The sequence below is a fragment of the Accipiter gentilis genome, chromosome 1 (genome assembly GCF_929443795.1).
Source record: "Accipiter gentilis chromosome 1, bAccGen1.1, whole genome shotgun sequence".
Lineage (NCBI taxonomy): Eukaryota > Metazoa > Chordata > Aves > Accipitriformes > Accipitridae > Astur > Astur gentilis.
The window spans coordinates 26,287,194-26,313,459 of record NC_064880.1 but is presented as its reverse complement, the minus strand read 5'-3'; the positions used below and the strand labels follow the sequence as shown (position 1 = coordinate 26,313,459).

Here is a 26,266-nt window from a genome sequence, read left to right as displayed (position 1 = left end):
TTCAGGTCTTTTATACTGACTTGATAGGCAGACCTGTTTTTTCTTTTACTGCAAAATGCTTTTTAAGATCTGTAAGGGAGATTTAAAATAGGAGTAGGCCACTAGTACATTACTAACTTTTGGAATTTATTTTTTCCTATTTTGGGGGTTGGTTTGTTTTTTAAATATGTTGAGTATTGCAGAAAATCCATAAATTACCCTCGTGTTGTCAATATCAAGCTATTAACCAGCAATGGAAAGCCATTCTGCATTCTCCCGCTCCCTTCTTTCAGTTTTTTAACTTGACTCTGTCAAAAACTCTGTTAAAAACAGAGGAGTGCCAGCACCTTGGTGTCCCTTGTTCCTGTGGAGTTTAGTAATTAGTATTCTTAAAGCTCATCCTGTTCAGGATCTCATTCAGCTGTGCCCTGTTTCCGAATACTCTCTCCAGTATAGTGTAAACTGTAAGCTGGTGTGGAACAGTACACTGCTGGAATTCAGCTGTTCTAGTGGGCAGATTAAACCTCCTGGAAGATCGACAACATGAGTGAATGATGTCAAATTTTTCTGAGTCTCCAATCTTTGAGGTTCCTAAGCAAACAAAAGCTGAATCCCAGGTATCCTGCTTTTTAATTTTTTAACTGTCAGGCTTTCATAGGCATAGTATAAAAATAATATGCCCTCAAAGATCTATTAAAGTTGTTGTGAAGGGCAGTTTTCTTCTCAGATGTAACTAAGAATCACATTTGTTTGAGAATGAAAAGTCATTCTGAGTCATAGATTTTTGATTAAAAATATAATTCTAAAGAACCTTTTATATATAGAAATACACACACACACACACACATATATATAGACACACAGCGTGCTCTTATTCTGGATATTTAGTGCTTTAGTACATCCATAAATTTTAGGATTCGCCACAATGTTTTTAAAAGTAATACAATGTATATGTGGGCTATTTTTTTTTTCCACAAAGAAACCTGTTTTTCTTGGTGTGTAGATTTCCTGTTAGATTTAAAAATAAACTTGTATGTTTTCTTTGGCTTTGAGCCTACTTATAACTGTAAGTGCATTGATTTAATATGACAGCTAACCTGTCTATCATGATAGCCCTCAAAAGAATTCCTGCTGTATTTTACAGTTGCCTAGGAAGACAACTTTTCCCTGGAGTACTTAAGCAACACAGGGTTATCTGGGGACAAATGTAACTTACTTAAATTTTCCCTGTAAAAATGAAAGCCTATTGACTACTTCTGATTATTTTCTGGATCTATAGGATTTGGCTACTTAATTTGCTCATTTGTTTTCATTCTGTAGAAGTTCAAAGGACAGTAAAAGTAATGCTTTAATTTGGGGTTTTTTTTGTCTGTTAAGAGAATTGGAGGAAGTAGAAGATGGAACTGAAAGAAGAGTTAATTTTCTATGCACGCAATTTTGAGTTTTTGGTAACCACCCCAATTAGCTTTTCTGACCAGTTTCACTAGAAAAAAATTTTTTCTAAAAAAAACGACAGGAGGATTTTTTCAGGATTTCCCTGTTCGATTCATGAAGAGAGGAGAATACAGGAAACAAAAAACCAGCAAATAGAAATGCCTGTTGATTGTGCCTGTGTTACAGTAATGAAAATCTGTGATGTTGAGATCAGTGATGGTTTGTTGTTTAGGTCTGTCCATTTCATTTTTATGGAATATAAATTCATTCCAGTGTCAGTCTTTTTGGAAGAATAATTTACAAAAAAACCCCTCTCAAACTCCCCCCGCTCCCCCCAACTCCAAAACCAAAACAAAATTATGTATAAACTTATTTTCCAGTCTTATTCCATCTTTAGCTGACCAAGCTAAGAATTACTGTATCTAGGGTCTGATTAATCATTATGCAACTGGATAAAGGTTTGTAACAAAAAAATAATAATATTCCTGTGTTATTAGGAAGCCATGTCAGAATTTGTCTAAGATCATTTGCAGTAATTGTCGTCCTTGTGAGAGGGCTTAGCTGTGCCGTGTGTTTTTATGTTGTATCTAATCTGATGTAACTGTGTGTTGCCACTTCAAGGGTGGTCACAGATTCTTCCCTTATACCTGTGCATTTCTGCTGATTCTTGGATCACATCAAATGATCATAAGACCATGTATGGGGCAGTGAGATCAGTCAGCTGATCCCAGAGGATGTTGTACTAGGAAAAAATCACTTGGGTGGTGTGGTGTGGAAGGGTCGGCTTGGTCGTTTTCTCATCTTGCAAATGTGCAGTCTCCAGATCTGTTGTGTGGTTTTTGGAGAAATGTCAGAAGTCTTTTTCCCAACAGCAGCCTGCACTTGCATCAGTTAGACTGAGTCTTTAACTCATGGCAGTATATAAAGTTGCCATTTGGTTCAGTTTTACATGTTCTATAAACACTATAGGATTGGTGTGCAAGCATAAAGCTTCTTAGATCTTGAATTTAGGGTGTTCTGATGTAAATGGAAATACCCAATAGCTGTTCACTGGCCACTAATCCCCAGTCTTGATGGTGTTCAGTATGATTTGAGGGGAGGGGGTGTTACAGAAGGTGTAGACTAGTATAAAAAGAAGGAACATGATCTGCTAGAATACAGACTGCGCCCCTGCTTCCCCCTCCAAGTTCTAGCCAATTCAAGTACCTTCCTTTTAAATTATCATCACCTAGAATAGAGTTAAGGCCACTGTAAGGCTGGCAGTGTAAAATACTCAATAGGAAATCAAACAACACATAGCCATGAAACAGCAAAAAATCTGTCAGAGGTAATATGGGGGTTTTTGATAATGGTGTTTGAGGAAGGAAACTTCCTGATAAAAAGAGCAGATTGCACTTCTGATTACAGTTTGGTTTCATCTTTGTGTGTCAGTGAGGTTGTATGCAATAAGGGCAGAAATCAAGATATTTAAATATGATTTGAATCATTTTCTTATTGGCTTGATGTCCTTAATGTGTGATCTTCATGTTTATGTGTCCACATGGGGAAATTGACTGAAGGAAGCTGCTCACGTGGAGCTCAAATTAAGAACATGTAGAATTTTTTTTTTTTTTTTTTAATGAAGAAGTCTCTCCTCACTTAAAAGCTTATTCTTTAATATTCTGGTTAATTTACTTAAGGGTTGACTTAAGAAAATGTCTAGTACTTGGTGTCTTTCCCTTTCAAAATACACAAATGCTAATCTAAAAAAATTAAAGAATTTGATAGCCATTTTACATTTCATTGTATTTTTATATATTAGTGAGCTCTGAGTCAAATATTTCTTCTATCTTTTCTGCTATCTGATCAATCAGGAATTTGTTTTTAACACAAAGAATTCTGTGAAGAAGCATATGAGATGTGTTTCCCTGTGCTCTTTTTTAGTGAAATGACAAAAACAGTGGAGATTTCTGGGGAAGGTGGACCCTTGGGAATACATGTAGTGCCCTTTTTTTCATCTCTGAGTGGAAGGTAAGATATTTTCTGCATTGCTCAAGAAGTATATTAATGAAAGGATTTCAGTGGTGGTTCTCCTAATATACCTACTATTGAACCATAAGGAAAAGAAATGCTTAAAAGAAAATTGGTCTATGGCACTCTCTTCCATTACCAAAATATTTACTAGTTGAAGTTACGTATAAGACAATATCAACCCCTTTTTTCATATATGTCCTTTTAATTGCCTCTGTTTTTATTCTCTGAATGGTAAACTAGACTCTCTGTAGAATAATGTAATACTAAAGGTATGTGGGCTATGGGATTAGGGGTTTTTTGTAGTGTTGGGTTGGTTTTGTGGGTGTGGGGTTTGGTTTTGGTTGTGCGTTGGGGTTTTTTTGTTTAGATTTGGTGGTGGTAGGTTTTTGGGGTTTTTTTTCAATTTCAATTGGATTTCTCTGCTTGGGCCCTTCCTTAGTGACATATCAGACAAGAAAAGTCAAAAAATTTGCTTGTCTGATCCTGCCTCATATTTTTCAAGCCACCTTTCAGATTTGGTTGTATAGCATTTATAAAATGTGCACTATACCATGAACTTTTCTTTGTCACAATACAATTACTTTAATTATAAATGATTTAACATAGTCTCTTGAGATCACGAAAGCCTATTACAGCAGTGTGCTCATATTGATGTACTGTACTTAAGACTGTGTCAGCATTTTCATTATAACTGTTTTCCAAGCTATGTAACTCAGGTGTAAAAAAAAAAAAAAAAAAAAAAAAAAAAAAATTTCTTGGTTGAAATTTGACATGCAGAGGCTTAGCCACAGAGTTAATTTGACACTGGCAGTCCTGAATAAGAGATGGGAAATTGCCAGTGCCATAAATGACACTATAGTAGAATGGCTGCCTGTAACAAAGACACTTATTGTAAAAGTAAAAATTGTCTAATTCTTAAATGTTTCTTTATTTGTCAGCTTTCACGTAGGACAGACAGGGTGTAGGATTAAATTGCCTTGTAAAGGTCTGTGTGTGTAAATGTTTCCTCAGGAAGATCTGAGTTTGTAAATGAATCCAAATTCATTCAGAATGTTTTATTTGCCAAAAGGGAATATAGATGTCCACCTGCTGCCTGGAAAAATGTCGTCACTGTTTGAAGAAGAAAATTGGTCTTCGATGGGAACTGTAGGAGGTCTGAGTTGAGTCCTTGGCTTTGCAGGCTGCCTGTTTGTCTTGAGAAAGACACCTGTTTGTGTTAGCCCATTATGAAATGTAGACAATAGTTCTTTGTGATAGCCATGACATAAAGGTTGTAGTGTGTACACTATATTTCAAGATCATTAGGCTAAAAATGTGATGAAGTTGCAAGCTATTAAAATCAGTAATTATTGTGACGGTAATACAGTTCTGAACTGAAGTATCACAGTGTTGGGTGCAGTTTTTAAAGATCTCCATGAAGAAAAAGCAGAGTTCCTTGGTCTACGTTGCATGCAGGTTAATATGTCCTTATATACTGATGCTTTTGGGGATCTCTCAGAGCAAAGCGGTTTTTGACTGATGGAGTACTTGTTTAGACAGTTGTCTTGAAATTTTAGTGACTCTTGGCAGAACCATACCGATGTCTTCGTAAAAGCACTAGAGTGACTTAAATCGCTTGTCCCTCTTATTTAATCTATTCTGAGACTAGTGAATTAATATTAACTCATAACATGAGAAAGTACAGAAGAGCATCTTATTTCTGTTGATGACAAGATACAGTTTATGGGGGAACGCTGGCCATGACTAGTTTAGTCTGGTATTTCAGTTGTAAAGTTATCTTCTAATAAGGTAATGCTGGCTTCAGCATAGTGCTGCTGCAGAGCAGAATTTTTCCAGAGGTGGGTAAAACATTGTATTAATTTACAAAGTCTTCGTTTATACAGGAACTACAAAACTAATGGAAATAGTTTTCCCCCTTTATTTTGCATTCAGATATTATTAAAAAAGGAAATTAACATTTAATAGTGCATTAAAGTAATGCTAAAATTGAGGCTGTGGAAAAGTAATGGAGCCATGGATTTAAGCTGCCACAGCATACATAACTCAAGCCACTCATTCAGGTACTGCAGCATGCACAACAAGTTTCAGACATGTGGGCAATCCTATTGCATTATATGGATGCAGCATCTAAGCACAACAGGATTAATGAGCAACTGACTTAATTTTTACTTTCTTTTGTCTCCCTACTTTTATTGGTTTGCATCTTAATGTAATTGCATTTCATTAGTTCTTAGGGTTTAGGTTTTTGATTGCCACTAGTTGAATGTTTGTCATCGATAGGGCTGCAGCCCCTCACCACCACTGCCCCTTTGAATCCTTTAGTGAAGGGTAACACAGGTTGCAAGAGAATCTTCATGCGATAGGTTAAATCTTTTTTTTTTCTGTTAAGATCTTTTGAAGTAGTAGTCCTCAGTAGGAACCAAGTTTTCACTTAAAGTACATTGATATGTCAAATATAAATTTTAAAATCTTATTATACAGTAAATCTAAAATCAGATGCATGGTGACTATAGTGTCATTTGAAATAGTTAATGGTGTGCTGTGAATGGACTTAAATATGAGGGGCAGTCATGAATCTGAGAAAAAAATACAAGACTTCTGTTTTGTGATTGGAGCGCTGGCACATTGGAAATTGCGCATTAATATTTTATGGAGTATAACCAATGGAATATGGTCTCTAAAGATCATCTGTCTTTGATGCTGATGTGGTATGGAAATTTGGTGGATAAAACTTGATTATAAAAGGTCTTCACAAACATGCAGTTGTCAGGGTTTTTTGGACATTATACTGGTGTCATTGGATATATATATGTTGAGTTATAGCCTGCAATACAGAGACGCTCAAAGTGGGTCAGAAATAGCCTAGAGCTCCCAGCAGAGTTAGCCACACTGGAATTTTGCACCACCTACACTCGTTCACTTAACACATTATCAGAAGTTTCTGTGCTGCACCTCAGTTTTCAATTTGCACATAACCTGGTAACAAACAACTTAGGTTTTGATGTTCTGCTGCTGTCCTGCCACATGAATAAGTAGTATTGCTGTCATGTACCAAAACAAGGGGCTTTGGCAACTGAAAAGTTCCAGAGACTTTTCAGATGTAGAACTAGTGGTTATTTTTTATCTTACTCTAATGCCTGTTCCATTTATTATAGTTGAGTTCAAAAATAGCTTTTAATCTGTTTGTGCTTTTCTTTGGAGCAATGTAATCTTAGTGGCAGAGAAATATTGCATGAGCTATATTCAAATTTTTAACTGGATGGGAAGATATAGGTGTTTTCCTCTGTTTCTCCAAGTACAACCTAGAGGAGACAATGCTTTCTGAAGTTTTAGCAAGTAGTATAGCATTAGTGTCTAGCAATTTTTCTTGGTGTTTCTTGCAATCCTTTCCCTTTTAGTTAAGGAGAGAGCTGGAAATCCTTTCTCTGGGTTAAGCACTTCATAGTGGTCTACTCTATCTCATCTCATATACAGTAGAGATATTAATATCAATTTTTAGTTGCTATAATTCATACCAGCAGAATAAGGATAGTTTTCACTCTTTTTTTTTTGCCTTTTAGGATGCTGGGACTCTTCATCCGTGGTATTGAAGAAAACAGCAGATCTAGACGTGATGGGCTTTTCCATGAAAATGAATGCATTGTCAAGATCAACCATGTGGACCTTGCAGATAAAACCTTTGCACAGTAAGTGCTGGTTTAGTGATACTTTTAACTAGCCAGGATTTTATACAATGCTGTGTTTATTAAGTGATTCATGCAAAGGGATTAATATTTATTTCAGATAAAATGCCTGTAAAATTGATACCTGGCAGAAACTTTGTGATTTTCTTTCTGAAACCTCCAAATAAGGTGAAATTTGAGGAGAGGAATCTTCTTGTAGTCTTAGTGAATCTATTGTGCTTACTTAATTTAAATAGCATTATTTTTTTTAATAGTTATCTTCCCTTTCTAATTCTTCTACTATTTTTCCCATAGTTTTCTTTGTAAGTTTTTTCCTCATAAGACCTTCAGAATGAGTCAACATCACAGCATGTTTTTTAATGTTCTTTTGTAAATGAAATAAGAGTATTTTTTTTGTGCAGCAGCTTTTTGAGCATTTAATTTTTAAAAAATACTAGTACTGTCAAACTATGCTTAGTTGAGCTAAATGGTAAGTCTCACCTCTTATGACTTATTAAAAATCTGTTGACATTTATTATCTTTCTCAAATTACTTGAAGTAACAGGTTGCTTTGATCGGCTGTGAAATAATATGACATTGTTGCACAAAAGAATAGCCTCTCAGATTTCACAGATATTTGCTGTAGTAATTTAAATAGTAATTTGTTTTTACTTTTAATCCATATGTTTAGACAGCTGAGTGATTGTTTATAATACAACAAAAACCTAGTGAGATCTCAAGGGAGTTGAGGCTTAACTTTCTAAACAGTAAGCCAAATGTTCAAGGTTTCTAGACCAAATCAAATACGTAATTTCACTGTTAGGGATAAATATTTGCAAAATAGGTCTTTATAAAACTAGCGTAGTTCTGTAGTGTAGGTATTACTTTGTTTTTGAGACTGTGCTTTTTGCTGCCTGATTGCTTTTTGAGTTACTGCTTTCTGCATATTTGGCGGTAAATGTATTCTGCTGTGATACAGTACATGCCATTCTCTTCCACCCATGGAAAGTTCCTACAGAAGATACCAACTTTGTCGGAACATAAATGTTGGTATCATATTAAAATGTTCGTTGTCTCACCCGTGCAGTTTTGTAATGAAGATGTATCCTTCTCAAATGAGATTTTGCCTGAATCAAAACCTCTCTTTTCAAAATTGTATGTGATGTTTTCTTTACAAATTTGTTGTGTCCTTTGTGTTCTCTTCAGAGTGTAACTAGATCTCCAGAGGCTTTAAGCCCATGAGATGTATGTGGAGCGGAGGACTGCCTATTTTTCTGTAAGGTTACTAGATTTTGGGACAGTCAGAAATACTGCAGTAAACTTTCCAGTTCTCCATCAGGCTTTCCTTCAAAATGAGAAATGCAGGACACTTCACTTTCTTCAAGTTTGTGTAAAGTTTTGGGAGTTGGAAGGGATATTTACAGAGACAATCGTTAGTTTAAAGAGGCCAGTCTTGTTACATACCACGGGGAGAGTGAGAGAAGTGACTAAATGGTGATTCAGAGCAGAGCCTAATTTAGTTGGTCTAAGTCACCTTGTGTTATAATAACAAGCAGTGTGGTTGCAGAGGCATTGGATCTGAGCAGAAAAACTGTGGGCAGTGAGGGCTCCACATGCATTTGGGGACTGGGGGGAGTAATCTGGACAAGCTCTATCGTGGTCCCATGTTCTGTTACATTGTTCTGCTGAACTGCCTTCCAGAATAGCCTTCTGCATCATCTCTTTTCCCTGGCTGTTGAGAACGGCTAAAGAAAGCAGCTTTCCAGGTTGAAACTAATCTCAGTGAATATGCCTTTTACTTTTCATCTGGCATGACATAACTGTACTAACCTGACAGAAGTCCAAGTTACAGAAATGCTGTAATTGTAATGGATGTGATGAAGTATTGTCCCAATGACTATTGACCCAGAAACAGTTGTCACGTTCTCCTCTGAGAGGAAAATCTGTTTGCTAGTTTCAAATTGACATTTCTTCATAACCCTTGTAAAAGCTGTTTTAACACTTAGCAGAGGCTGTTACATACTGTCTATTTCCATTTTCAGCAGGGACTTTCTAGTATTGCTCCTGATGATTGCTGCTTCTGCAGCTGTAATAGCAGCAGCCTACTTTCTGTATTCCCATGTTTATAATAGTTTTATATATTGGGACTGTTGGTCTGCTTTTCCATTTGCTGTTGAATCTATTCAATTACATTCTGTTGTGTTGCAGAGTTTCTAGCACCTCTTTTAATTGACTCCCTTATTTCTTTAAAGTATGCATTTGGGGTCTCAAGAAATGTAAATTTCTCCATCCATTATTTTTTGTCTTTGAAGTACAGCCAGTTATTTTGCCCCTAAAGACTGCATTCAGGCTTTCCCACAGGATGTCTTGCGTTATTTCCACAATTTTTTGTTTGAAAGCGATCTCGTATTTTCTCTTTCATGTATTTAAAATAGTCATCTCCCAAAACTGAGTTACTAAATGACCTTCTAACATATGACCAAGTGACTACTGGCAAGGATGAAGAGTGTGAAAGAAACACGGTTAAGACTTTACATTCTTATGGATGCCATAGTTTCTATGATTAGGGTAAGGTCTGTCCATGAAAACCTTCACAGGCTATAGGTGAGCCGGTAATCTATAACTCCTGCAGACACCCTGGGACAGTGCTGTTACAGTTCTGAAACCTAACCCTTGAGGGTGGTGCTGGAAGAATACCTTCCTACAGTACTCTCCCTGCTACCTTTCTTTTCCAAGTTTGAGGTTTCTCTTTTGGCAGTGGCTCTTGTCAACGAATGTGGTTATTCTGACTCTTGGTCACCTACACTCAGTGTAGCCAAGATGGTTCCTTCCCACAGCAGTATCCAATGGGACTGCCCCCTGACTTCAGTGTCTTCATGCTGCAAACCCCCCCTCAGAACAGCTCCTCTCTTCCACTACCTACCTACCACTGCAAGGTGAATGTACTGTGCAGCTCTGTTGATCTGGGAAAGCAGTATGTTTGTATTTGTTGTGGTTTAAGCCCAGCTGGCAACAAAGCACCAGGAGGCTGCTTGCTCACTCCTCCCTCCACCCCCAGGTGGGATGAGAAAATATAATTGAAAGCTCATGGGTGGACACAAAGACAGGGAGTGATCACTCACCACTTATGGTCACGGGCAAAAAACAGACTTGACATGGGGAAGAAACAAAATCAATTCAATATACTACCAATCAAATCAAAACAAGGATACTGAGAAGTAAAACCAAACCCTAGAACACCTTCCCCCCCCCCTCAGCGGCGCAGGAGGATGGGGAATGGCGGTTGGGGTCAGTTCATCACACGTTGTCTCTGCCGCTGCTTCTTCCTCAGGGGAGGACTCCTTACTCTTCCCCTGCTGCAGCATGGGGTCCCTCCCACGGGAGACAGTCCTTCATGACTTCTCCAATGTGGGTCCTTCCCACGGGCTGCAGTTCTTCATGAACCACTCCAGAGTGGGTCCCTTCCGCAGGCTTCAGTCCTTCAGGCACAGACTGCTCCAGCGCGGGCTTTCCCATGGAGTCACGACCATCTTTGGGGCATCCCCCTGCTCTGGCATGGGCTCCTTCCTGGGCTGCAGGGGGACATCTGCTCCCCTGCTCCCCTCCGTGGGCTGGGGGGGACAGCCTGCCGTCTCACCATGGGCTGCAGGGGCATCCCCTCCTCCGGCGCGTCTCCTCCCCCTCCTTCTTCACTGACCTCGGTGTCTGCACAGGTGTTTCTCTCACATTCCACTCTCCACTGCAGGTTCCCCTTCTTAAATCTGTTCTCCCAGAGGCGCCACCACCGTCACTGATGGGCTCGGCCTGGGCCAGTGGCGGGTCCGACTTGGAGCTGGGGAAGCTTCCAGCAGCTTCTCACAGGAGGCACCCCTGTAGCCTCCTGCCCTGCTACCAAAAGCCCTGCCACACAAACCCAATACAGTATTCAAGATGTTAACGTTTGCAGTGGCTTCCTTTCTGTATTGGTGTAAAAAGCTGTTTATTTCAGAAGTATTTTCAGTATTGACTCCTGTTGCATAACTGAGTGTAAATCCAAAGCCAAGACTTCAGTGAAATACTGACTTTGCCTGACTGACAAACGTGCTACAGAAAGGTAGGAGATATGTAAATTGTTCTCAAAAGGACCCCATGATTTATTTAAATATTAATGTGGCCATTACTTCCCCTCTTGACCCAATTCTGCTAAGCAGTAGTTCTTGATTTTTCATTCTCAAAACGTGCTTCAGCTACTGCTTCTGTTTGTACTTGAGTTGTCTTCTGCAGTATGGAAGAAAATCAGTCCACTTACTCCATCAGAAGGTAGGAGAGGAATGCATGGAGAGAGAGAAGTCTCCTTTGTTCCTTTAGAATCCAAGGTCATAAAACGTCTTGATTGACCAAATCTACAGGTTATTCAAAATGTAGGGAAGGCTGTATGAACAGTTGCTCTGGCCAACTTGCCTTAATTGTCTTGCAATACATGGGAACCCAAACACTGTATTGCTACCATGTTATCAGTTCAAGGGGAGTAGTTTCATTAAATGCTCTAACACAGTTTCTGGTGTTGCAACTGAGCACATCTATAAAGACATTGATTAAGTAAAGTCCACATAGCCACCTTAGCAAGAGGTTACTGCTTGAAAGATTTGGGTAGTATCTACCTATTTTTTTATCCGTTTATGTAGAAACACACAAAAAGTTGCACCTTTTCTGTCACCAGTATTTTTTCTGATGTCTATATATCCCATACCATCATCCTTTTCTGTTGCACCATTTGCAGTCACAATATTTCTTCTGAAGATGTTCATATATGCCATAGCCTCATCCTTTTTTATTGCTGTAGAATCAGCCAGCAGTTGCATTAGGGGTGATGAAGGAATCTGAGGGGCAGTTAGGCTGTACTCGGAATAAATGGAGTCTTGAGCTTGCTCAGAGTAGATGTATCCACCAGAGCAATTGGTTTTAAGTGCTCAGTGTGCCTCTATGCCACCAACAAAATATGTAACAGAAAAACACTTGAAAAAGGTAGCAAGCTATAACTTCAGGAGTCTTTTGATGAGCTTTTACCATCGGAACTTCCCTTCCTGATGTTTCGCATGAAGAATTGCATTCATTAGTTTATTGTGGCTGGCATGTTTTCATAGTACCCTAGGACTCCTGACAGATGTGCTGTTCCTACTTGAAATGTAAGGAAATACGGCAGTTTAGAAATCTTGTTTCATGTGTACTTTTTAGCAAAGGGGTCCTGTAGATGTGAAGGTAAGGTTATTTCTTCACGTTTAAAATAAATTTTTGTCTTATTCCTCGTAAACAACTTCAAACTGGAAAAATTGGGCAAAGTTTGTTATGTGAATTTATGTACCTTTCTTTTAAAGGGCTCAGGATATCTTCCGTCAGGCAATGAAATTTCAAAGTGTCATCTTAGAAGTCCTTCCTCCATATAATCGGGAGCAATATGAGAAGTCTGCTATTGCTCCTCTTTGTTTTCTGGATAACGAAGAAGGAGTTCCAAAAACAAAGATTCCGCCTCCTGTTCATCCAAAACCTGCTCTGAAAACAGTTACTCTTTCTGGAGCAAGCAGCTTGGAGGCAGGTGTACAGGCAACACTACAACAAGCTAAGAGCCCCAGCCTCCCACGTCTGGGTAGAAAGTTGTCTTCTCCCTCACTGTCTCCCCTTATGGGCTTTGGCATTAAAAAAAATGCAAAGAAAATAAAGATAGACCTGAAAAAAGGTAAGTCTTTGGAGATGATGTGATTAATTCTGTATCATGTTCTCTATAGTGATACCTTAACTTTTAACTAAACTAGTGACTTTAAAACTATAAGTACAAAAGTACAAGCAAGTTATTTATGGTTTAACAGTTCCAAAACTTCCAAAAGCTGAAGGAATGTTAACAGTAATGTTCTCAACAGTCAGCTTTGTCGTAAATTTTGGATGCATGTTATCCAGATTTACTGATTTTTTTAAAGCATCTCAGTTACTGATTATGTGGAAGGTGTTTCATTAGCAACATGGGATATTAAGAGATGCTTCAGCCTTTTCACAAGTACAGAATGAAAATTTGAACTGTCTGCTGGTGACCTTTGTTATTTTTATTCATATCTGCTAATTGACTACAGTACTGTTACGACATTCTTTTAAAGATATGTTTAAAAATATGTTCTGGTCTGTTTCATGTTGTCCAAGAGGTTGACCACAGATTTACCTGTCTTTCCCTTTTTTATTTTCTGCAAACCTTTTCTTTCCATCTCTATTTATTCAGCTGTCAGCAGGCCGAATTTTGTGTGTATATCTTTAATTGCTGCTTCATGCAGATGTCTGTCTTTGCATGGAGTAACAGGTTTATGCACATGTTGTAAAATGTGCTTAAGCAGATCCCAATTAGCATTTATATTTTCTGTTTAATTTCTGTCTCTGATTTGGCTGAGAGTTAAATTTTATGCTAGAAGTGGCCCTCTTAAAAACTCTAACTTTACTCTTTTAGCACATAATGAATGTAATCAAGCCGTCATTTCTTAATTTTTGTTATTTCTTAACTTAAATCATGTATTTTTACTTCTGAACTCTTTAGCTTTGCATTAACAAAGCCTACTTTAGAATTTTCCCCATTTTAGATGTAATGTTTTTGATTTTGAAACAGTGATTTATATTTTTAGAAATGATAGGAATGTGATACTGACATGATGATGTCCTTGGAAACTATCACATGGGTAGCAATCCTGCTCAATATAAAAAGATTTTTATGGACCCTGCTATTCCTGGGTGATTTTGGTGGCTTATAAGCAGTACCTGCTAATACTGATTTTACTCCCTAATTATTTGTTAAAACATTTGTCTAATAACACTTGAGGTTGTTTATTTCCAAGCAGCAAACAACTTCAGTAATGGAAGCTTTGAAATATCACTTTGTCCTTTCTTAACAGCATGTTGCCAGCAGTTTTTGCATTCAAATCATGTGACATTTTCCACTTTTCACCAAGTTTCGATAAACCCTGCTAAATTGTTTTTATGCTCATAAACAATTCTGGTTGCTCTGATTTGTTTCAAAGACTATTGACATTAATGTGAAGGCTGATACTAAAACCACCTAGAGAAAAGGTAAATGCTTTAAAATGATAGTTCTTGCTTGTTTTGTATTGTTGTGGGCTATCCAAAAGTATTTCCATCTCTAGCTGTTGCAGGAAGATCTGAGCATGTGTTCTGACATTGATAGAATTCCACTCTAGACCATGCAGAAAACAGGCTCATGTTTACAGCTTTTTGTTTGCTTTCTTTTTTAAAGAGCTAACCTGAATTGAGTGTCTATCATACGTTGCTGACATTGTTTACTTACTTTTAATGATCATCATTTGCTTGCATCTGACCTTCTAGGTCCAGAAGGACTTGGTTTCACTGTGGTTACCAGAGACTCTTCAGTACATGGTCCTGGTCCGATTTTTGTGAAGAATATTTTACCAAAAGGTGCAGCAGTAAAAGATGGTCGTTTGCAATCAGGAGACAGGATCCTGGAGGTTAGGATAAACATCCATTCTATTTGCATTGCTGAGTATTGATGGCTGGTTTTGACATGAATATTTTATTTCCTTATACATACTACTGATGCATGGAGTTACAATTCTTGACCTTGGTTTAAAATACAAAAAGTCTTATGGCTTTTGTACTGTTTGTCAACAAGTATTTTACAGTGCAATTTGGAAAAAGGTGCTTTTCAGAAGCATCCATGGGATGTTTGAACAAGGGGAACCTGATAACATCTTGGTTCTTAAAACAGATAAATGTATCAGTTTAGAAATAAAGCATGTCTTGCCTCTTCAGCTGTGTCCAAAAATCTCTGATTAATATCGAGGTGGTCAAGTGCTGATTTTAAGGCAATTTTGCTCAAATCGGTCTGTTTAAAGTTTTCAGATATCTTGTGACTTAAAATCTCATTATCTAATGGGTTATTTCTACTTACTAACCTCAAAAAGCTCTTAAGGTAAACAGTTTTAATACTTAGGTCTTGTTTCTGTACTTTTTCATCTTCAAAGTGCTTTACAAACTAATTAAGCCTCACAAACCCCCTGCAAGGTGGGTAAGTACTACAGAGCTGCTTTAACAGATGGTGAAAACGAGGGGAAAAAAAGGTTAAGTGGTTTGTGCAGGGCCAGAGGGGGGAGACAGTGTGGGAGCTGTTGCTAATTCTTCTTTGCTCTCAGTCACTGAATGACACCTGTGTTAGTTGAGGGAAAAATGACAAAGAACAGTCATACTCACAGATGTGACATCCTCTGTTCTTTTGTGTCTGGTAGGTGAATGGACGGGACATCACTGGCAGGACCCAGGAAGAGCTTGTAGCTATGCTGAGGAGCACAAAGCAAGGGGAAACTGTCTGTCTGATTGTGGCTCGTCAGGAGGAGGCCTTTCTACCTCGAGAGCTGGTAAACATATTTTTTCCTGACGAGTGATATTGAAACAATTCCATGTTTTAAAACTAGCCCAAGAAATAGAAATTAATTGTTGTTGGCTAAGAAAGCCAGAAAAGGGTAACTGTATAAGGCTTGTGTTCGAGATGTATTTTTACTTACATTTGACTTTGAAGGATATTTGATTTCATCTACTTTAGATGCAATTCCATGCAATCTGATTTTTCATCCCATAAATGACATCGTAAGCATAACTCATGGGGGGAATATTGTAAATTCACTTAGTAACTGTGAGGTCAAGCATGACTGAAAATGGATTATTCTCTTTCAGAAAAACAACAAACTTTAAACCAGAAGTTTAAAGAGCATGTAATGAGTCCTGCAGCTTATCAGTAACAAACTAGTGAGGGTTGCTGCCCCCAGGAAATGCATCTCCTAAACCAGGTGCCAAACTGAGGGAGTGGCGAGGAATAGAATTCTGTTGTACGCCTCGCAAATTTTGGAAGCAAGTTTTTCCTTGGCTGCAAGTCTTTGACTTAATAGGCTCTTGCATGTCTGATTTTGTTCTATCTTAAATGCTTGGTTTTCACTTTTTTTTTTTTTAAACGCTGGCATGAAACTGTGTTCTCTTTTCTCTCACATAGAGGGAGGACTACATCAGTGTAAAAGTGCTATCTGATACCTGTTTCCCTTCAAAGAAGGTCATCTCTTTGGTCGCCTCTTCCTTATCTTGATTGATGGCTATACTTGACCTTTCATTAAGAAGTTCTCAGGATAAGGGAAGGACAGCATTTCCTGCTTTTGTCTCATTTTATCTCCTTTAAAAAACATAAACTGCCTTCATTCTTAAGATGCCGCCTTCTTGCTTTTCCTTTTGCTTTAGACCATTAGCATCCTCCATTATGTTTCCTCACAAAACATTGCTGACAGTTTTCCTCTTGTTTCCTTGTTACCAGTTGGACCTTGTTGAGGAAAGGGTGCCCGTTGCCTATGGTAGGATAAGAAGCTGGAGGGGAGTTCAGATTCTCTCATGTGAGCCTGTCCTCTTGTGCCACTGGTGCCCACTTTTTCATGTAGTATAGCAGTTGTGAAGTGTCCTAACAAAACTATTCTTGTTTTCATTTTCCTTTTTTATTGGGTAATCTTTAAGGAGTATAATGGCAGAATATTTTCAGCCCTGTAATGGGCATTTGTGGTCAGTGATTCCCAAAGCACCAAAGTTGGTCATTGTAATGCTCTGTTTAGTAAGCCCCTGGCTGTAGAGTCAGTGTCTGTATGGATCAGAGGGAAATTCCTGAGTGTGAAAGTACTGAATTATCTATTGTATTCAGGATTTGTTTTCTTCCACAAGCTCTTCTAAATAAGAGCTAATTTTTTTGAAAAGGCTACCCATCAACAGGATTTTTTTTCTTCCAGATTAAGTTATAAAACACATTAGTTGGAAAATGTACTTTTAAAAAAAGTATGTATTCTTTTATCTCTCCCGTTCCCCCAATATTATACGTTAGTCTTTATTATCATAGTACAAATTGTCTTGGAAATCATTGTAATAATGTGTGAGTATAAAAGACGGGAAGAATCTGAAAGCTGTTTGTAACTTTTACCTGCCACAATTGCCTGCTATTAAATTCTAGCCCCTACAGCAAGGATTAACCACCTTTCAAAAGGTGACTTACTTATGACTGGCATGATTGAAATCCAGAAAGTAGCCACATTTATCCTGCTGGCTTGACCTTCGTTTAGATTGCTTTCTCTGCAAAAGAATGATGCACAAGTGATGGCCTTCACTGTAACAGTGATGATATGTGAATTCTAATACTGTTCTGTGTTTCTTGTTATCCCAGTCAAGTACAATATAATACAAATGTGAGTTACTGAAATACATTAGATAATTTTATGAAACCAGCCCTTCTAAATTAAAAAGCCTTTCAGCAACATCTGTTTGGTAGCTCACAGCAAAAGTGTGGGTTACCATAACACTAAGCTACCAGATGTTGATATTAATGTGATGCTTGTTAGAATTCATAGGATGACTGAGAATAGTCTCAGCGAAGATTAAAAAAAAATAATAATTAAAATTGGTTTAGCTTTTTTCTTTGTTTTTAGCTTTAGCCATGATATTACATTTGACTAATCCTCTGCTACCTCAAAAGATACAATGCTGTTTTGATCAAAGCGGAGAAAAAAGCCAGCACTTTAAATGTTTGTTTTTGGAAGAAAAGGCAGTGGATAATCCAATATTTTTCAAGGACAGCTGTAACTGAATGTTCTGACTATGTAACATGCATGCAGAGTTTACCTAAATACTTGGGGGTTTTGTTAATACCTGGCAATGGTAGGGTAATTGCTTTTTATCAGACTTGGTTCTTGATTTAAGCAGTTAGTTCTCCATGCACTGTAATCTGAGAAGCTGTTTTCTTTAGATTCCCTGTTACCTGTGGAAGGGAAGAGAAGGACCACCTGGTAAACGTGTCCAGTCCCCACAGCTTCCTGTGGCAAAGATGCCTCTGGAAGTGGGACCCACTAGAGACCATGCACAAACCCACTTTTGAGCGTGTTGCTCCACTAGAACGGGATTCCTACATGGATTTCTGGAGAGAATTTGGTAGCTGCAGGGGCACAAAGCAAATAATGTAACAAAGTAACAGTGGGTGGCATTTGGTTGCAGGGGTCTGTAATAATATAATTTGAGTTTACCTCAAAACAAAGTTGTGGTTTGGAGAAAGCTTCGTCTCATGAATATTTTCTCTTCAGTAAGCTGGGTGGGAGCAGAGTTTGGGGGTTTTGTTACTGTGATCTATGCTGATGAATTGCTAGCAGGTACAAAAGTATATTCAGAGTTGCAAACCTGTACCACATCAGCCAGGAGAGAGATGTGATATGGGTGAGGATGAATCAGTGTTGCAAACAGGCATTATTAAATTATAGGGAACTGGGACTTCAGTTACACTAGCCCATGCAACGTGTGAGAGTTGTACAGTTACACCGTTTGCGCATAATGAGGGAATAAAATAGAAAATCCAATCTTTGTAGTGTTGTTACTGCTTTCAAAAAAGAAAAGGAGGATCCAATGAGGGTTTTGGTTTTTTGGTTTTTGGTTTTTTTTAATTGAAGCAGATCAGTGAAGTAGAATTTGGACCAACCACACGCTGTCCTCCTTATTATCCAGTTAGCCAAATGTTCCCAGTAATTCATGCCAGCTGTTGACAATGTAGCAGCTGAGTAAGGAGCTGATTCCAAAACTCAGGGGAGGATCTTGATTCACTTAATTACCACAGTCTACAGAGTGGCCAGTGATTAGTGCATTTTTTGAGGTGCATTTGGGTTTTAAACTGTGTAACACTGGTTGTTTTCTAAAGGATGGTGAATATTACAGAGAGAAACTGGCTTAACTGAACAGGTTTGGATTTTCCAGCTCTTATTAAAGTAAATGGAATATACATCAAACTGTGGCTATGATTCTATTGTGTTTTGACAATACAATGTTTTGATCATGTGTATTTGTTGCATCTTGTTTTTTCTCCAGGGAAAATGTGTGATCTGAAGGTGCTGTTTCTTTTAATAATGATATAGAGATCACTTTACTGTCCCTTCTCTCTCTTTATCCCTGAATTGGTAAAACAAACAAAGCTACTTGCATGAGAACAGCTTTGGTGTAACCCATTCTGCGCCATGACCCTATGCAATTCTTTATTCTTGTTATTTTTCATGAGCCTTCAGGATAGCGGGTATGACGCACATAAACAGAGGAATGTGCCTGTTCTGCAATTGCCAGAAATAATATAGCACTGAAAATACTTTGATGCATTTTTCTTTAAGTTAGAGCACATACATAGTGTAAGTTTTGCATATGCTTTTGTTGTTGTTGTTTTAAAGATAGCTTTGACTTACCACTTTCAACTGTAATCACTATTTCTGTGGTTTTTGCCATATTCACTGATTCCTGAAGAATGGAGGAGGAAAGGGCACAAACCAGCATTTTTACAACAAAAGCTAAAACAACAACAATATATATAACGTACCAGTTGATCTTTAATTCTGAGTCTTTTTTTACACATGTACTATACAGGATAGAAGGAAGCAGGATGAGTGGCAAGTTCAATTAAGCATTTTTTCTTCATTCTGCATACCATGTGATTAACTTTTATGTTTCGGTCTTCCCCTAGTTAATTCCTTCCACTACCTTGAACTTCTATGCCTGAAGGAGAACTTGTTTGCCTGAAGTGTTGTCTTTTTTGTTTTTAATTTTCAAAGTTTAATTTCTGTTACTTCCTTTTAATGGTTTCTTGCCTTTTCATGTGCAGGAAATAATAGGTGAAATTTCACCCTAGACTTAACCATTTTTGCACCTGTTTTTGTAGGTCAAACCAGTGATTCTAGTGCTCAATTAAGCAGAAATGGTCAAATAATTTCAGTCAGAAAGTGATTCCAGCAAGTACCAATTCTCTGTTGTGTTATCTCTATTCAAAGGGGAAGAATCTGATAGAAAAAAAAAAAGTCAATATACATATGTTGGATTTTAATAACATACACAAGATTCAGTTCTTGAGTTGTTCTGCATAATAAAAGAGAAGGATATTGTGAATACGCATGGTGCCTTTCATTCTGAATAACTTTATGCAGATTTTTAAAAGTCCGGGGTTTTTTCCAAGAACCTTTGAAGGAACGTGTTTAATTTGGGGCCTATAGTTTCCCTTTATCTAGAATAGTTGAGAGATGAGTGTAGGTTGTGTCTACACAAATGTATCTTTTTAGAGTGAATACATTGTGTACTGTAGCCCCTCAAAGGTTTTCAGCTCTCATTATGTATTTCAGAAGATGGTTACTAGTTCGTTATAGCTTAGAGTACTGGAAACTATGCAGTGAGGTTTGTTGATTAGTTACTGTGCTCATTATAAAAGTCAGTAAGAGATCACTGTTTAGAAGGAATGTGACAGTCTTTGCTGTCACAGTGAATAGAAGGTGTGGCAGAAGTATCCCTTTATTTATCCTGGGTTTTAGTGGGACTCCCTAACTTACCAAAGGGGAATAAATTGAATGAATAATCCATGTATCTTTAAAAAGTGGTTGGGTTTTTTAATTTAAACTAGATCCAACAATTTTTCAATGGCAGAATGAGCTCTCATATGCTGTGAAGTGCCAATATAGCTATCAACGCAGCAAACATTTATTGTGCTTTTCCATGTGATAGTGGCAGTCAACCTTTTTGAGGCCGCAGAGACTTTATTGCATCTGGTCTACCATTGCTTTTGCTGTCAAACCTGTCAAAGTGTTGTGATCCAACAATGATTTGTCTTTCAGATCCCACTCTTACTATTTTCCAGCAAATACAAGGAATCTTAAAGGGGTGGTCTGAAAGCTCTGATCATAGCACTCGTTGCTTGCAAGAACTTCTGATGGTGCTCTGCCTGTTGGCAAAAAAAAAAAAAAAAAAAAAAGTTAAAGTGGGGTCAAGTAAGGAGAGAAAAGCATAATTTTACTCATACCATGAGATACTGTATTTGCTTTCAGGTTTACTGCTCCAAACTCAGCTCTAAGTTGAGGAACCCTACCTCAGACCATTGGGAAATGAAATCAGAAGTATATATACATCAGAATAGAGGCGTATAAAATCTGGCTTTTAACAGAAATTGAGTCTTAATACATTTTAGATGCATTTACCCAGATTTACAGTATTTGCTTTTAATAAAACCAAAGTATTTGTGCAATTCTTAAATCTTACTGGCAACTATAGTACCTTGCCATTTACAAGGGTCACCAGATTTATTCCATATACCATATGAAATTTTTTAAAAGTCTCTCTGCCTTAGAATCCATGAACAATGTTTTCGTAGGCTGACTTAATGTAAAAAATGTGCATGTGGTGTTTGAATTGGATGTAAAAGAATTATACACTGCTTATTGCTTTGTTTACTATCCCTTTAAAACAGTGACCAGTAAATCAAGTAAATAGTTGGATTTGTACATCAGTGTTGTGACCTGTTTGCCCAGAATATATTCTGAAAGTATACAGTAACAGCAATACTAAATTTACCCTGAAAATACCATGCAGTCTTCCATCTTCATGAGTGATGAGATTTTAGGATCTAAGTGGCAAGGTATATTAACTGCATAAGGCTCCAGCTCAGTAGGATGCTTAAGCACATGATTAACCCCATACGTGGGATGAAAATTGGTGTTTTCAGTGGGGCATACCTTGACTGAGGACTGAACTAGTTAATTTTTCTCCCTCTGTTTCCTACAGTTATGTAACTTAAAAGGTTAAGTGAGACTGCATTTTTAAAAGTTGAGGAGCAATGCAACATCAAATTACAAAATTCTTTTGCAAGGACAAACCATTTCCTTGGGTAAAACTTGCTATGGGATCTCGAATATGCATGTCAAGCAAACTGGAGAGTCTCCCATTTTTGAAGCATCCTGTGACATCAAGTAATAAACTGTGAAATGCAGTGTATCTGCCTTGGATGAAGAGCTGAATCTCGTTTTGTCAGTTTTCAAAGCTATAATTGCAGACAGTCTACATAATTCAAACAAGAACCATTCATTCTATCTAATATGACACAAATTTGTAGTGTACTGTGTTAATGTAAAAAGTATCCAAGTACAGTGTAATATATCTCCATGGATTTGCTATTGACTTTTTTGTCTTAGCAGGGTTTGCCATTAGTGATCATTTAGGTTATATTGCAGTACGGAATACAGATGATTTTAAAGAAGCCAATATGAAAGCGTCTGTCAAAAATGCTAAAGATGAATACATGCAGCAATGACTTCAGTTATTTACTAGATTGTGACAAGATTACAGTAGTGCATTACCTTTGAGTATCATTTTCAAGAGTGTTACTGTATATCTATTGCAAAATACAGTGCAGATTTTGTAGTGAGTGAATGACTGAGCTGTCAGCAAAGTATTTCTTAATTATGGCTAAGATCTTGGAAAGAACATAGAGAATAGTACAAATAAGGAGGTATCTTCTTTTCAAGATTTTCTGCCAATAACAGTTATGTGGTGCCACAATTCAAATGCTGCTCTTTAACTTTTACAGGCCTTTTTTCCAGAAATTAATTGCAGAAGCATGTAAATGTCTTATTTCTTTCATAAGCCTTTGAAAATAACCCTCCTGGGTCCCTTGCCTTTTGCTCTCAGCTCTGAATGGCACTCCAGGGAGTTGGCATCTCTTATCAGAAGTGAGCAGTCAGGCAAGGGGCAGCCAGCATATTGAGAGACCATAATAGCGTGTTGGTCAAGGGCACCAGACAGGTACTGAAAGGTCTCTTGTTGTGTTAAACAAATGCTGTTTCCTTCCTGCCTTAAGTGGGAGCTAATTTTTTTTGTAAGCTTCTCTTTTGGCAAAAGAACAATAGGGATAAATAAGGCAACCTTTCTAGTGAGAGATATGCATTAGATTATCATAAATCCACAGATCAAAAATGCCGTGGTCAATGAGAACAGGCGTTAAATAAAAGGACTAATTGAAAGTGTTGTCCCATGGTAGACAGAGGATTGACACAATATTGAGTAGATGTAACCATGGACTAAGTAGAAAGGGGTAGAATACAATACAGAGTACTTTCTCAAAGGTTACAATTCTGTTTGTACTGGTGACTGAGCAGTTTTTGTGTGTTGTGGGAATAAGAGAAGGCTAAAAGTATATTCTATCTGTTCTTTAAAATACTGAGAATTTGTTGGTGTTCCTATTTTATATTGTATACCAGAGAAATTTTAGGTTTTAAGAATGCTTTATTATAGCCTTTTAATTAAGAAATCAGAGACCTGAGGTATAGATGTGCTTCTAAAAATTAAATAAAATCATTGGCAGAACATCAATTAATCAAATGTATCCTGAGACTCTTAGATAAAGGTTTTCAATCTGCATTGCTGCATGTTATTCAGTACATATTAGGGCTTTCAACTCTCAAATCTTCTCTCACCTTCATATAAGCTCTTCTGAACTTTTTTGTCTGGTTTGTGGTGTTTCAGTAAATGTCAGAATTTATTTTACTGAAGTTCCATGCAGGTATCTTGGTAGATTAAAACATTCCTGTCCTGAATTCCCTTGTGAGGGATGGTACCTGTTTGGTTGGTTGCTCCATTCTGTTTAACAGCTGAGCCTGGACAGCAAGTGGAAAGATTGCCCTTAGATGACTTCTCACTGCTGCACTCTGGTCCAGGAGAAACCGCCTGGAGAAAGAAAGGAGTTCATTGTCTTCCCCAAGCAGTTGAGAACGCTCAGGAACTATCTAGAACACTGGACAGTGTGACCAGGAGGGAGCTTTGCAGCAGGAGTTGCAGACTCCTAGAAATAGTAGGGAACAAACATCACCAGGTTGCAGAGGGGACTGGGAAGGGAGATGTGCATATCTAGAGGGGACTGTTGAGAGCTTGTTGCAGCTGAGGAAGCCATTGAAAGCTGACAGGCTAAGATTTAGCAAAGCTGAAGGAAGGACCTGCCCAGCAAGGACAAAGTGAGCAATGGAGATGGATTTTTTTTTTCCAAGTCTTTTTTTTTTTTTTCTTAACTTAAACCTGTTTTGCTGTATAGTATATTTTATTAATACTTAAGAGTTTAAAATCCCTTTTGCTGTCTTCAGTGTACCCATGTTAAAGGGAGAGTACAGGCCAGGCCATCTCAAATCTCTAGCCATCTTGAGGTCTCATCGCTTGGGTATCTGGACTTTGATTTATATGAAGATTTCTCATTTATCATAGTACCATTGAGTTACTTACATTATTCCCTACTGCAGACATAGATAAGTGATACACTATCATTTAATTCCTGAAGTGCTGAGGTGTGATACATTTGTCGTGGAAAATACACAATGTGATTGTTGACTGGGAATTTTATAACATTAAACTCTTAAGTTTTTCCTTGGCTAGAAACATATTTGTGTTGCAGCTCGTTTCATTCGTTCCGTGTTTGAGTGAATTCAGATTCTAGGATGATCTTGAGGTAAGAAGTATTTCTAATAGAATTCAAGGTTCAGTGCATTGGAGAGGAATTCCTTTACCAGACCATAATTCAGCTGATGGTTGTTGCTCTTTTGTAAAGTATTGATGTCTTGGGATAATGTTTTAGCAAAGTCAGGGAAATAGAGGCAGTAGGAATCTAGCTCTGTGAGTCACTAGCAGCATTTAATAGTCATACCTGCATATGGTAGGAACCAGGACCATCACTCATTAAATTAGATACCCAAATGAAGCAGTTAATTGATGAGCTGTTAACTTGAGGATGGCTGGAGCTCTTTTTGATCATCAGTGAAAAGGCATTCCTTGGGAAGACACTATCATCAGGATAATAATTTGAAACCATTTAGTGAGTATAGGGTGAAATCAAGCTTCTAGGTTCTGTTCATCCCTTTTTATTTCTCCTCTGTTTTTCCTCCTTTCTGCCACTTCTCACGTCCTCCCACAAATAAAAGTTTTCAATCTTGTATTTGCACCAAAGAGTCTTCATGTTACAGACTGACTACCAGGCATTTGCTATCAGATGCCATAGGATGAGTAGCGAATGAAAATTTTAAGGGAATAAAGACAGAGTTTACTTGATCTTATAACAAATTCATCATTGATTTGTAGATGTGCATCTCCTTTCCTGTTACCCATCCCTGTGAAATTGTTGAAATGCCATTCACCCTCCTCATGGGTAACAAATTTTTGATAGTACTATTAAACAAAGTTCAACATTATTTTTAAATCAACTTTTGCTGGATCTTAGGGTAAGGCTGAATATAAATAAGGAAAAGGAGATATTTTTAGGATAATTGGTGTTGAACAAGAAATCAGAGAGTTCCTCAGTAACAGGTAAAAGCAGCTGGTTTTTTTAAACTTAAATTAAATTTACTAAGGTTTTTGTATGATAAAATTATCTGTTTCCCACAGAATTGTAGCAAGGAAAATGGTAGTTAAATGTTACGGATTCCAAATAAGATACTAAGGAAAGCAGTGGAAATGAAATACTGACAAAAAATTTACTGTACTTGTCTGGTGTCCTGCTGAATACATCTTAATGTTCAGTAGGTAACACATCCAGGCATACAGACAGTGATCTGGTAGGTTACTTAGAAGAGCTAATGCAAGGCATAGTTATGTTAAAGGAAGTTGGGAGATAGAATAGAACATTGAACAACTCTGTTACTTTTTTTTATTACTCTGCTTTTAGCAATTTATTTGTATCAGAATCTAAAATTGGACTAAGGTATACTGAAAAACTACATGTAATATAGTTATCTTAGTAAGTTTATAGAGGGACCGTTCTAGTGACCACCTACTCAGTCTTTTTTCCCCAGATATTGAGGGCAAAGTTTTTCTTTGAGACTCACTGAAATTTCCTTGCCTGCTATTTAAATGAGATATTTCTTATGTCAAAAATCACTTGCAAAGAAAAAGGGGGAAAATGCTACTGTGAAGTGTTTTGAAGACTATTATGTCCCCTTTTAGGCTCTCTCCCCTCCCCCCCCCCCCTTTTTTTTTTTTCCCCTTTCTGTTTTTTTTCAAGGTTAAACAAGGTTGTTAGATTGCTGTCCTCTGGAATTCATCCAGCTTGTTTCTTGAAGCCTAGAGTTGAGCACAGTGCTGCTACGGAGCCTGTGCCTGTGCTGCGGAGAAGGTGTCGGCATCCTGCCTCCTACAGCCACTCCTGCTCCCAACACTGCCAAGGCCTTGGGTACAGCTGGGGGGGGCTGCAGCCTTGTCATCAGTGTCACGGGTGGGTCAGAGACAAGAGCAATAGTACACATGAGAATCGTATTGATTATAGAGCTTGACTCAAATTAAAGCAGACTCATATGCCTGGT

General features: G+C 37.7%; 1 protein-coding gene across 3 annotated transcripts in view; it reads left to right on the top strand.

Moving 5' to 3' along the window:
• The window catches only part of PARD3B (par-3 family cell polarity regulator beta), a 442,140-nt gene that overhangs the window by 198,112 nt on the left and 217,762 nt on the right, over window positions 1–26,266 (top strand). For all 3 annotated transcript variants that reach the window (XM_049807683.1, XM_049807694.1, XM_049807673.1), the window contains exons 6-10: window positions 3,337–3,423; window positions 6,987–7,112; window positions 12,443–12,801; window positions 14,442–14,581; window positions 15,359–15,487. In XM_049807683.1, the coding sequence (XP_049663640.1) occupies window positions 3,337–3,423; window positions 6,987–7,112; window positions 12,443–12,801; window positions 14,442–14,581; window positions 15,359–15,487 (841 nt within the window). The remainder of the gene's footprint in view (window positions 1–3,336; window positions 3,424–6,986; window positions 7,113–12,442; window positions 12,802–14,441; window positions 14,582–15,358; window positions 15,488–26,266) is intronic.